We start from the raw sequence: 14047 nt of genomic DNA on the forward strand, positions 1-14047 counted from the left end.
GTTTCCCTGAAAATAAGACATAACCTGAAAATAAGCCCCAGTATGATTTGTCAGGATGCTCATAAGTCCTGCCCCCAAAATAAGCCCCAGTTAAGTGCAACCCCGCTCTCCATCATTGTGCAGCAACCAGAAGAAGATGACATAACTGTATTTCAATAAATGTAGATTGTTGTATATGAAAAAACAAAACAACCCCTGACAATAAGCCCTAATGCGGTTTTTGGAGCAAAAATTAATGTAAGACCCTGTCTTATTTTCAGGGAAACACGGTATCTATGAGTTACAGAATGCCTAGACTCTGAAGGTCAAAACTCTTGCCAGTTGCAAAATAGTATAGCTCTTTATAATTGTTTGCTAACTATGATAATCATTTAAAAAGAAATGTGTTCTTTCTATATAAACGTAAATTCATTTTGTGGTTGGTACTTCAGGGAATTGAAAGCCTATTTTGACCATAGCTCCAGTATCATAAAATATAAACACCTGAAATTTGGAATACACACCAAGAGAACATTAAGGCTGTGAGCCTCTGGTTATTTGGTTTTTAAAGTTGATTAATTAATTCTTGCTAATTAAAATGGGTCTGTAGCTTGCAGTACCATTGAAAGTCACCAGGGGGACAGATTTCTATCACTTTACCTAATAGTGGATACAAAGATACAGGCAAAACTAGGATATTTCTCCAGATGGCCTCTAGGCAGCCCTAGTGAAGTTTTCCTTCATCTCCAAACAATTAAAAGTGAGAGAAGGAGGTAATACTGCCTAATGAGGTGAGGTGAGGAAAGCAGCAGAAGAAAAGTTGCATGAGCAGAAGAAAAGTTTAGAACAAAGAACCAACAGTGAGAAAGAAAAAGTGGGGAGGGAAGAGAAGAGAAAGAGCAGATGAAAAATGAAAGAACACAGACAGGGGTACTAAGATTACTAACCCTTGCAAAACTGAGTACTTCTGCTAGTAACATCATAAAACAGTTATGTTGTAGTGACTGTGGGAACAATTAGTAAAAATATATAAAACAGCCGATTTCTTTTTGTAGTCTTTGTGCAGCAAAACTTAATAAGAAGAAAAACTTACTGAGGTTTCAGACTGCTTTCTTGTTCATGTGCATGAATCCCATTCTTAATTGGTCTGTAATCAAGACACTCAGCCCAAATCCTGTTGCATAGCACAGTAAATTACACTAAAACGGGGCCATTGAATCAATGGGGATTTAGTGAGTCAACTCTATACGTTCCATTGATTCAATGGGCCTGCTCTAACGCTCTCTTATTTTAGCACAATGTAGGCCCGTTTGAACCAACAGAACTTATGGAACAAGGTAAAAAGGTAAAGGTAAAGGTTCCCCTTGACAATTTTTGTCCAGTCGTGTTCGACTCTAGGGGGCGGTGCTCATCCCTGTTTCCAAGCCATAGAGCCAGCATTTTGTCCGAAGACAATCTTCCGTGGTCACATGGCCAGTGCGACTTAGACACGGAACGCTGTTACCTTCCCACCGTGGTGGTCCCTATTTATCTACTCGCATTTACATGCTTTTGAACCGCTAGGTTGGTGGGAGCTGGGACAAAGCAACAGGATCTCACTCCGTTGCGTGGATTCGATCTTACGACTGCTTGGTCTTCTGACCCTGCAGCACAGGCTTCTGCGGTTTAGCCCGCAGCACCACCACGTCCCTCGCAGTGCCACCACGTCCCTTGCAGCGCCACCATGTCTCATGGAACAATTGACTCACTAAATCTCCATTGATTCAATGGTACTGTTCTAGTGCAACTTACTGTGGTATGCAACAGAATTTTGGCCAGCATATCTGAAGATTTTGTTCAAATGGACCGCTCCTTGATCATCTGAGTAAAGCAGTATATAAACCAGAATGATATACTGTATTGGTTAAACTAAAGCATTACAGATCCAGCTACACCTCTGATTCAGTTGTGATCTCTCAATTTTAATCTTGGCTGCTGTGATATCCTATGTCCTCTGACTGGAACTTCATGGTGGAATAAAGGCACAATATAACTAAGGAATATTCTAAGGAAAAGATGAGACAAAACCACATCTTAATATAACATAGTGTTATTGTGCATTGTTTACCCCTCTGTTCCCATGGACTTGAAGTAAGTCCATGGAAAATTACTGTATTGTAAGGGAAGCTACAAAACAGATTCAACACAGGTGGTACTTGATGGCCTTTTGAATACTGGTTACTGTGAAGTGTTCATCTATGTCAATATTTCATCTAGTTTCTTGTGGGAAATTTGAATTTGTTCAAACAAGTTCAAAACATAATCAATTGTCTCTAGAGTAGTCCAAATTACTTTAGTGGGGCTTTTAGAAAGCAAGTGGTTTGGGGATGATAGCCTTAATTAAGCTACCCTTTTAGGAGCCAGAGGACCATTTCGCATTAATTATTCTGTCCATTACTTCAGATGACAGACAGGAGACTGTCACAGAGAGAAGGCTGTTATTTGTTGGTTGATGTCCAGGAAAGAGGATTGAAATATTGTGAGTGGTCTGGATTGTGGAAATTGATTGATAGTGAGCAAATGTTCCTGCTAGGCTTTTAGTTTCTGTCCAACACCAGTTATGGTTGAGAGGGAATTTAAAAAACCCTCCATGTGGCACTGAAAAAGGTGTTAGGGAAGCTGTTTCTTGTGACTAGCAAGCTTCATATAGGTGTTTCTGAAGCTTTTTTAGTATAGTATTTGTTTAATCATTTTCAGTGTTGTTAGATTAGGGTAATTTAAGGAGAAAGATAGGGTGCAAATAGTTTAGTTAAATAAATGCTGTCATTAATGTTGTTGTGTTTTCTTGGCAATTTTGTGTCATATGGATAAAATTGAATGATGTATTTGAACAGCCAAAATTCTCTTGTGTAGTTATGCTTGTGGAAGGGAAACGGTAGCTGCAAATCCCTAAAAAATAAAGAGTTGGATTCTTGGTTGCGCACCAAGCCACATGACTGGTATGCAATGAAGAATCCAATTGGAGGCTCATTCGTTGGTAGTCATTTGCTACTGTGAGTTAGGTCATTTCCCTTCTGCTTGTGTAACTGTGCAACAGGACTTTGGACATACTGTCCAAAGTCTCTGGACAGTAAGTCCAAAGTAAAGCCAGAAGCCAGACCACCTAAAAAACTAATCACTGAATTTCTGGAAACCATTTAATCCACCTGTTGGGATTCAGTTATTTGTAAGAAATCAATTTTGTTTTTATTTTTTTAAAATTAAACAAGGATAGTAATTCCAGAACACTAATTTGGATTGGATTAAAACTGTAGACTTTGTATGGGAAATGAATTATGTACGTCCAAGTACAAATTTTAAAAGAACACCATAGCCAATGTAATATGGTAATTGGTCAATATTCCCAAGATGTTTTTAAAGTGTTCCAACAGCATCTTCATTAATACCTGAAGTCTAGAAATCACTTTTGAAGCATTATGGTGCTTTTAGGCTCTTTATTCCAGATTTTTTTTTCTCTCCCAACTTCCATTGCGAAATGAAATGAAATAATTGCACCCAGACATGAATGAGTCAAATATCTGTAAAGAAATGTTGATGGTTCTGAAAAATCTGTGTAGCAACAGGTAGATGTGATATAAAATGGAACTGTCATGTTTTTAAATAGGATTGTACACTATGAACATATGTGTTTAGTATTTGAGCAGTTGTACTGGTTTCTAGGATCAATTCAAACCATAGGTGTTTACCTTTGAAGCTCTAAAACGTTTGGGGTCAGAGTGTCGAAGGAAATGTGGCCTCACTTATGCACCACCTATGACCCATGGATTATTTTCTGAAGCCCTCTTCCAGGCAAATAAAGTTAAGAACGTGCTACTACCAGAAAGTGGGCCTACTTACAGAACACCTTCCCTTAGGGACCTACCTGATGCCAACATTGTTTTCTTCTCAGTGACAGACAAAGGACTTTAGATTTTAGGTTCTAGACTGTATCCTACATTCTGTCCTTTGAAGGTGAGGATTTTTAAGTAACCAGAAAATGTTGTAATATCTACTTTTGTATATTTATATTATCTATGTTTGTTATTCCTAATATTTATAATATTTGACTAATTGATCTGCTGTTTATTTATTATTTTCCACCAGCATGATACACTCAAGTTGTGGTTGCCACCCCATTGAAAACATGCTCCAAAGGTTTCCTCAGCCATCTAGAGCAGGCTTCAGGGTGCATAAGAGGTTATGGGTGGGAGATAGGCATACAACTTTTGTTTCTTTTTGATGTCAACTTCCAGAATTTACCAGGAATCTCCCTAGACCTAAGGAGAATCTTGGGATCCGAAGCCCAAAAAACAGGCCTCCGTTGCCCTTATACCTGCCTTTCAAAAAGAAGGAAACTGCACCCAGTGCTGCCTGAGATTAGTGCAACAGTTCATGGGGATCACAAGGATTCATGGGACAGGTGGTTCTTTGAGATGATTCCTTGAGTCACCCATGAATCCTTGTGGATGCTGGGAGTTGTGGTCCAAAAGAAACAAAAGCCCTCTGCCCCTTTTGTCTGCATCTAGGTAAAGAGCTTTCTATGATCACCTACAGCTTTGATTTAATAAATAAGTAGATTTAACCAGATTTCCTTCTCTGTTTTCTGCTTCTTCCTTACTCAATGGGGACAGCTAGTGAGAGGGAGTTTCTCAGAAAATTGCATGTGTGCCCCTCTGAATCGCAGCCAAATTCTGCATCAGAAGGTTGGGAGAAAATGGGAGCCAAGTTCTAGGCCAGGAGAAAGAACATCAGATTACAAGGTGAGAAGTTACAGTATAAACAGCAGCACATCAGGAATAATCTTGGTTGTTTAGACCAAATGGGTGATATTGGGGGAGGAAACAAGAATCAGAGAAAGCATTAGTCCTAGACCAGACAAATACTTTTTCTAACTATGGGAGAAGAAGATGCATGTGTTGATTCTGTGAGTTTAATGCCTACTTATTCATTTTCTGTAATGAATGAACCTTGAACCTAATGCATATTGAGGAGTAAAGGAATTGATATGTTGTTGCTGTTGTTGATGAAATTGCGTTCTGTTGCATATAAGCTGCAACTGTCTCTTTGTTCAAGGAGAATAAGAGAGGGAAGGTCAGGTAAAAATATGCCCCCAAGAATCAAACATGGTGTGGTGGGGAGGATTTCTATCAAACATTTCAGTCTTTACTTTTCAGGAATAATACTATGAATTTTCCACGTTCATGTTTTTTTAGCATATACCTTTAGACTAGAGTAACAGAGAGAAAGCAAATAAGGGTATACCTTTGTTGCTGATTAGCTGCCTGAAAGCATTCACCAGTTGGAGCTATTCAAATATGAAACTTCCATTAGCTTATTGTTGGTGCGGCTTTCATTTATGTACTGGGATTAATGAAGCATGTATTATAAAACCAGAGATTTTGTTTCTTTTGTACTCTAGGATCAGCAATACAGTAATAAAATATTTTTAAAGAACCATGGAGAATATATGTGTTCTTCACTGAAACGCTTCCCTTAGAGAAAGCCTTTTAATTAGATATTGGTTAGTATTCACAAAAACTAACTTAAGATGCACATTTCAGTTGGAAACCATTCTTTATCTTGAACCTATGCTATAGAATTACATTTAAAATATGACCTGCATTCCTTCTATCTATGCTTTCATTCCTGATTTTTTTTCACAAGTGGACCATTCCATATTAATTAATTACCAAATACCATTGATGTCTCTGTAATGTAATCCATAACTTTCCACTAAGTGGTGCCTCGACTTACGAATGCCCCTACATACAAACATTTTGACTTACGAACAGCAAAATTTTGCTTCAGCTTGCGAACGGAGCTTTGACTTACGAGCAAAAAAGTGGGAAAAGCAGGAAATGGACTTTAGACTGCCTGGTACTGTAATTTTAAAATGTAAAAAGTGGTTTAAAAGGTGCTTTGTTTGGTTTAAGCTGCTTGGTTTTAAAGGTGTTTTGTTTAAAAGGTGTTCGTTCCCTCCCTTCTTTCCTGCCCTTTTTAAAACCTAAGTCATTTTAGGTTTAAAAAAATTCTCCCCCTCGTGGTAGAGGATGGATTAACTGGTTTTGCATTAGTTCCTAGGGGAACTAATGCTTCAATTTACAAATGGCGCCTCTACATACGTACAAACAAAAAACAGCCAGAACGGATTAATTGGTTTTAATGCATTCCTGTGGGAAATGCTGATTTGACTTACGAACATTTTGACGAACATCTTCTGGGATGGATTAAGTTCATAAGTCAAGGCACCACTGTACTAGGAAAGGCAAAGAATCATAACATTTGCTTTATCTATGAGAGTACTTCAGGTGTCTCAGTCTTCCATTCAGACTAGTAACTACTGACCCATATCTGATAATATACTGTATAGTAATAGGGTATTCTAAAGGTAGTCTATGAACAATATGCCAAGCTTAAGAAGAAGCCATGATTTCTTGCTATATTAAGGAGCCTTTAGGAAAGTGCATTGCTTGAATGTTCCTTTGTGCCTTCCCATTGCATAGCCTCAAGAATTGAAATAGAAAGCATCAATTTCTGCTTTTAAACATTCGGATTTGAACCCTGGTTTCAGAACAAGCTGGGATCTGAAACCATGCTTTAAGTCAGAGGTGGTCAATGTCAACAGCTTCAGGGGCCTAGAGGCTTACCCCAGACCTCATTGTAGACAAGAGCAGTCCTGGAATTGGCTATGATGGCCATTTGAATAAATAAACACGGGGGGGATGTTGTTTTGAACATTTGGACAGATGGGGGATCTTGACCCGACCTCCAGAAATCCTTGTCAAGGATCCCCATGCTTAGCCCCCTTAGCTAAGGCCCTCAGCTAACTACTCTGGTGTGGGCAAAACCAGGAGGGCCAAATACAGTGATTGCTGGAGCCTCCCAACAGCTTAAGCTAATCAGATTCCTTCCAGATGCTTGCAGGAAGTTCACAAAAATCCACAAGTAGAGATGAGGTTGTTTGTATACAAATACGAATTACCCCCCCCCCACTGGTGGAGATAACAGGGTGGGGGAGACTGTCTACTCACTGTTCTGCTGCAATACAGAGCAAACATAACAGAAAATAAGAATGGTAACTAAACTATCCTAGTACTTATAGTCTAGCATTGCTTCAGCATATCCTGAGAGCATATACAAAGCTCATAACAGCAAAAAAAAAGCATAGCATCTCTCCTGAAAGATAACTAAGCCCCTTAACATAAATTCTGACCCCATTTTTATACCTAAAGCTTCTACTTCTGGATTTTTCCAGAGAATCTCCCAATCAGGCAGCAGCTTCCCTCAAACATTCATAAAGGTAAGAGCAGTTTCTGCCCCTTCTCTTTACTCAGCTGAAAACCATCTTTCCAATTAGCTCAGTACTTTAAAAAATAAAAATAAAAGCCAGCCTGGCCTTGGAGGCCACTCGCACCCAGATAATCTTTGGGTGTTAATCCCTTCCAATTACTCAAAGGCATTACTCTCCTTTCTTTCAGTCAGCTCATTCCAGGCACTGACTATAAAGCCTGAGTTTTCCAAAAGAGCACTAGAGTCAATGATCCTTAATATTTTTGAATTTCCTGAAAGTCTGTAAAGTGAAACTTGGCTTTTCTGCAGACTGCTAAGTGGGAAATTTGACCAGCTAACACATCTGATCAATGCAGATGGAGACAACAACCACGAAATTAAAAGACGCCTACTTCTTGGGAGGAAAGCAATGACAAACCTCGACAGCATCTTAAAAAGCAGAGACATCACCTTGCCAACAAAAGTCCAAATAGTCAAAGCTATGGTTTTTCCTGTAGTGGTGTACAGAAGTGGGAGCTGGACCATAAAGAAAGCTGATTTGATGCTTTTGAATTGTGGTGCTGGAGAAGGCTCTTGAGAGTCCCCTGGACTGCAAGGAGAACAAACTTATCCATTCTGAAGGAAATCAACCCTGAATGCTCACTGGAAGGACAGATCCTGAAGCTGAGGCTGCAATACTTTGGCCATCTCATGAGAAGACAAAACTCCCTGGAAAAGATGCTGATGTTGGGAAGGTGTGAGGGCAGGAGGAGAAGGGACGACAGAGGACAAGATGGTTGGACAGTGTAATCGAAGCGACCAACATGAATTTGAGCCAACTCCGGGAGGAAGTGGAAGACAGGAGGGCCTGGCGTGCTCTGGTCCATGGGGTCACGAAGAGTCGGACACGACTAAACAACAACAACAACACAGTCTTACTTGCCATTGCTGGTTGAAACAGTTTAATCACATACAATCTCTGATCTGTTAACACTTCTGCTGCAATTTCTATGAAGCCCTTTTTGGGAACCTTTAGAGATCTCTCTGAGTGTAGATGATCCCTACATCCCATTACTTTGGGGTGAACAGCAATGCCAAGTGTTTATAACATGCCAGCTTTCCCTGGGTAGGCATGTAATCACCGGATAAGTTGGTTGCTCAGCAGTGCTGCTGTATGGACAATGTAGTGTGTTTTGACTGCAACCCTTTCCCATCTTTTACATGAGATGCATAAGTACATTTACCTCCTCTTAACAATCAGTTCTCAGTTTCATTCATGGGTTGTATAAACTATGAGTATTCTGATGTCTATGACAAAATAAGCCACCTGGAAGGTGACTAAAGCATAATGAAATATATTAAATGATATATTACTGTTCTTTGAAAGTGCAACTTGAGCCTAGAGTATGCTACACATTAAATCAGTGGAGCTGCTGACCCCTTTTGTTTCCAAGAGGGGGAATGTTCAGTTAACATAAATGTCCCCTGAATTGTACCTCGCACAGTAACTCAAGGTTTCGTTTGTCATCTCATTATCATCATGGTAATTACATCTCCATTTTTAAGTACAGTACTTAGCTTTTTTCTGTGCTTACTTTTTAGTTACATATCAACCAAACACAGATGAGGATAAACAGTGTAACATCATGCATGTTCACATGACACGGAGGCACCCTTTTGTTGTGTTTCCAAAGAAGCTTTCTATACACATAACTGTGGGATGATCTACATTAATGATGTGCTACAGAAGCTGTATCTTGCTGCTGGGCAAATAAAAACTGTTCTGTCTTCCTGCTGCAGTTATCTTTTAATAGAAGAGTTCATAAATCTCAGGGCAATCTCTCATTTTGTCTCTGCTCTGCTTTTTGTTTTGCTTCTTCCGCCCTCCCCTCACCCCTACTTCATGCATGCCTCTGGGCTTAATTCTGACAAGGTCACCACTTGTATAAGGGAAAGAGGAGTTAAGTAGGTGAAAGAAAACCATCTTAATAATTTAATGGTATACATGTGTGTAGTTTTCTCTAGGAATCTGAAAATGCATCACCTAATCACAGCTCTGTCCTATCCTGACAGCCTTGAAATATTCCCCTTTTCCTCTAGCATATTTTTTGTTAAACATATATAATTCACGTTTCCGGCAACAGTGAGAGGAACGATTTTCTTTAAGGATGAAATCATGGTCTCAGAAGGAATACAAAACTGACTGCATTGCCTACCTCCCTGTTCAGAGTCATCTCCTGATGCAATTCTTTGTATTAATAAAATGCATTTCAGTCCCATCTAATTACCCTTTCAGAGAGATATGTTTTAATGTAAGTTGTCTGATCCTGTTTTAAGTGAAGGAGAAAACCTGGTCGAGGTTGTCTCTTTAAATCAGATCTGCAGTGTTGATGGACCCTCTAGCAGGCATGGTAAGAACCATTCTCACCTCTGCAGCAGGGAGCTTGACCATACAGCCTCGCACATTCAATCAAAACGTTTTCTGTTTTAATATGCACTGTACCAATCCTATTCCCATGGTTACAGCTCCTGCTCATTTGGTTGCTTTGAGTATGGTAGAAAAGAGAGGCAGCGTACATTTCTTGTACAGGAGTTTAAGACGTAATGAAAGCAACCCTGTTGTGATTTGCATTTTAAATTTTCTTTTTTTCCTCTCATTGTACAGAATGCTGTGGCAGTAGCTTCAGTACATTTGCCACGGTCTGTCTTCTCTTCGGCTTCAGCCTGGCAATCTGTTGATAACTCCTCTTGCAAGCTCCAGTTTATTGCCTTTCGGAATGGAAAACTCTTCCCAAGCACTGCAAACTCGTCTCACCTTGCAGATTACGGGAAGCACCGGACTGTTGGCACACCAGTTATCTTCATTAAAATAGGTAAGTGTTAGCCACAGCTGCTTCGATCGGAAAGCTCAGCTGTACATTAAGGCACATAAAATAATGGTGCAGTGGGTATGCAGGTATGCTGATGTGAGGATTGCCTCTGCTTTAACACTAATGTGTGGGTTTATTCCTACCTGTCTGTTTATTCAAATAAATGTGCGTAGCCATAAAGCCTTGTAGCTGTAAGCAAATGATTCTCCTCTGCTCTCTTTAGATAGCTTATTGAAGTTTATAAGCAAAGTTAAGGTGGCATGTGGAGAAGAGGAAGAATATTGCTTTTTAAATCTTGATCATAGCCATTGAAATAACAAACCCTGAATGTTCAGTGTCAGATTGATAGTGGAAGGAGCCCTGTTGCATGCATATTCGGAGTCATCAATGTAACTCTGGCTATGAAAGACCTAAAACAGGTCCCTTTAAGGGTGAAAGTAATAGGTTAAAGATTTCCTTTTGATTAAATATTCAGTACATGCAAGTTTAAACATTTTATTTGATCCTGAATTGTGTTCAAATTTTAGGAGCTTTTAATTTGCATTTCATACTGAGAAATTGCCTTAGCCACCTTACCCATGTTGAACAAATTGATTTTTCCCCTTTTAAACAAATGCTTTTACTTGCAGCAATGATTTATCATCATTTTAATGCACAGCATTTATGTGTTAAATCTGGTTTTACTAATGAGCAGCATCTCATCCAATTGAGGGAAATGGCAATTAGGGGCAATATTAAGTGTTCCAAACTTTTGCAGATGGCTTCTATGGTAATAGAAGGTCTTTTTGCTGCTGTTTGTCAAGGAGAGAATCACAGAGAAGCAGAGAGAGCCCAGAACATTAAGAACCTCTTTGCAGAGCATGTAGCAATAAAACATTTTCCACTTCAGTGCTCTAATTCAGTTTATTCCTTTTGCAGATGGGTGCAGTATTGGAAAACTCGCCAGTCCTCTTACTATAGCATTGAAGCACTTTACACAGGGTATAAACCCCATTGCAGTCTTTTGGGATTTTGACCTTCTAGATGGACATGGAGACTGGTGGGGAGAAGGGTGCCACATAATTAGCTCTGCAGATAATACTACCACTCTTCATAGTACTCACTTCGGTAACTTTGCAGTGCTAATGGTGAGTATATTACTCCAAAATTTGTTTATGTATGTTTAGGTGTCTGTTTCCTTTTCATCTTCACTTTGCAGCACCTGTTCGTTAATCTTACGATTGGTTGTATGTGTTATTGCTTTGAAGAAAGAAAGTTAGATGTTGTTGACTTAAAAGAGTAAAGAGCTATCTTCAGCCACATATTGGGTTATAGGCCTTGTCATGAATGAGTTTTAGTGCCATTATTATTAAAAAAAAATCAAAGTTTTGTCATGGAATTAGTTCAGGTATGAGTTTTTAAAAAGGCATTTCTGGGTCAGATATAACCATTTCCTGAGCCCTTTACCTCTCAAAAGGGGGTGTCTCTCCTTGTTTGTGTCCAGCACTGTGTTGATCATACTAATTAGCTGCTGGCATCTGCAATATTGAATCATTTAATAAATGGCAAAGTATAAGGTGGTCTCCTCTGACCTAAGATGGTTTACCTCTTTCTGGCTGCTGTTGAAATTCATGTATGTATGCTATTAAAAGCATCTTTGAAAAACAAACAAGAAAACACAACTAAATGTCTGTTTGTGAAGGAAAACATTTTGCGCTAACACAAGACGGTTGAGGTTCGTCCTCAGTCATACTGTACTTGCAGTTTACAATGCAGTTTAACAGTTGTGTTAACCGGAAAGTTAAGATTAACTAACATTGAATACTACTGTATATCAAATGAAGAAATCGGCACAAATAGTGAATGCAGCATGTGAGGGAGAATGTTAGGGGACATTTTCTGCAACATTCAAAAAAAGCTGTGGAGATCTGTAGTTATTTCAGGGGCAAGCAATATTTATTGATGGCTGTACCTTACTGCTGAATCTAGTTTCAGGTTTGCTGCATGTGTGTATATGGAAGCTGGTACTTATAGATGTTGCCGAAAGGTTTATAGTTGAGTAAATAATGCAGTGTGTGTGTGTGTGTGTAAAGGACAGCAAACACTGACGACAGGAGTTGAGAGGACGTGTGGGGAGAATACCAATCTGCTGCTGTCAGATGGAGCACAGATGTCAGCCAGTCATATCTTAAGGCTGTGACAATGTGTAGTTAAATGCAAATATTACCGCTATCAAATTCCTTTAGTGTTGTGCAATCAGTCCTTTTCACTCATTGCAGATTAGTTTTGAATCAGTCTCAAGATCAAGTGCCATCAAAGACACAGGATTTTTTATTTGCTTCAAATAAATGTTAGTTCTTTCTTATGTGATTCCGAATTCTGCCCTGGTTCCCCAGATTTATTGCCCAAAGCACCACCTGTGGATGCTGCAGATGCCACACCCATTTGGGGCTGACTGATTTGTGTCTTAAGTGATGTACTTGGAACTTTGCTATAGTTAAAAAGTAGGAGAAATGCTACTCTTCCCTGCCTTTCCCCACAAATATCATGGTCAGATATTATACTATTGCATACATCTTAATTTCACATTCATATAATTTTGATTGGTGTAGAGTTATGTATTCTGTACCCTTTTGTGGGATTTTACATACTAAAGATCAAGTTAATGACTTAAGGGTACAATCTTATTGCAGCACATTTTGTAGTTTTTTTTAAAAAAATCATAGTGCACTAAAATCAATATTTTTTTCACTCAGTGTTTTCTTGCCCATATTAAGCCAATATAATATGGTTCCTCTACATCTTGGAAAACATACATGTTGCTCTGAACACATTGAACATATGAGATCTTGAGAATTAATCAATAAGAAGCTTAGCAAGCATCTTCAGTTTATATAATTTTATTTGATCTCCATCCCAGAATAAGTCACAATTAGAATTAAAGCTGGAGGTCTGACATGAATTTGGAGGAAGAGTGCTATGTATATTCAGTGAAGGGTATCTATTGTCATCATTGGGATTATTTACTCTGATAACATGTTTTTTCTACTAACCTCAACAATCATCTTAATTCCTTATGTGTTCTCTAATGTAAGTATATGAGCAGTAAAACAGCGGGGTATGTATGCCATATAGGATAAGGTTGTGGATGGAGAATTGGAACTGGGCTACAAAGATCAGGACTCTAATCCTTCTCAGAGATGGAGCTCATGAGATTGCCTTCAGCAGGTCACCTCACCTACCTCACAGAGCTGCTGAAAGACTTAAATGAGATAATCCCTAAAACACACACGGATTTGCTCAGCAGGGAAAAGTCAAACTACTATGAAAGTGTGAGTAGTAGTAGTAGTCCCCTGGGGAGGTCTCCAGGGCAAGCCTGGCTGACAACAATGTGAGCTTCTCCCATGACACATCTCACTGGAATGGATGGATGTTGGTGTGGTTATTTTAAAACATATTTGTAATTGCTGGGAGCTGCATTAGGTGGAAGCATAAAAAATCTTAACAAAGCATTGTGTTGAGGGTTATCTGCAGTAAGGCCCATGTGCATCATGGTGGTGAGTGTAGTTTGCATTATTACAAGTTAAATGTAAATCCTGCTGTGGAGCAAGATGAGGAGGCTTAATTGAGCCCAGCTGTCTGTTGAACTGTTGGCATGCCACCATGTTCTGATTCCTTGTTACTGTTTGGTTATTTGCTAAGGTTACTTGTTTTGGCCATGAAGTAAACATTCAACTCTGATCAGAGAAAAAAAACATTCTCTAGAAAGAGTTGAAAGACGTCCAGGGTTTATTCTAAAATAAAAGACGAAAATTGGTGATCTTTAAATTTTGAGTATAGCTAGGTGAGAAAGGAATGTATTTTGTAAATCATTACATGCAGCTTGAACCACAAAGGAAGTGGTTAAACATTCATAGCAATAAAGTCCTTTA

General features: G+C 39.0%; 1 protein-coding gene across 4 annotated transcripts in view; it reads left to right on the forward strand.

Annotated features, from left to right (window-relative positions):
• ADGRA1 (adhesion G protein-coupled receptor A1) overlaps positions 1-14047 on the forward strand; it is a 453957-nt gene that overhangs the window by 346031 nt on the left and 93879 nt on the right. For 2 of the 4 annotated variants that reach the window (XM_020795002.3, XM_020795003.3), the window contains exons 13-14: positions 9932-10139; positions 11055-11263. In XM_020795002.3, coding sequence (XP_020650661.3) covers positions 9932-10139; positions 11055-11263 — 417 coding nt within the window. Of the gene's footprint in view, positions 1-4628; positions 4758-9430; positions 9678-9931; positions 10140-11054; positions 11264-14047 lie in introns of those variants that run through there. The other 2 variants (XM_078391268.1, XM_078391267.1) reach the window with 2 other exon arrangements.

The sequence above is a fragment of the Pogona vitticeps genome, chromosome 3, assembly GCF_051106095.1.
Source record: "Pogona vitticeps strain Pit_001003342236 chromosome 3, PviZW2.1, whole genome shotgun sequence".
Lineage (NCBI taxonomy): Eukaryota > Metazoa > Chordata > Lepidosauria > Squamata > Agamidae > Pogona > Pogona vitticeps.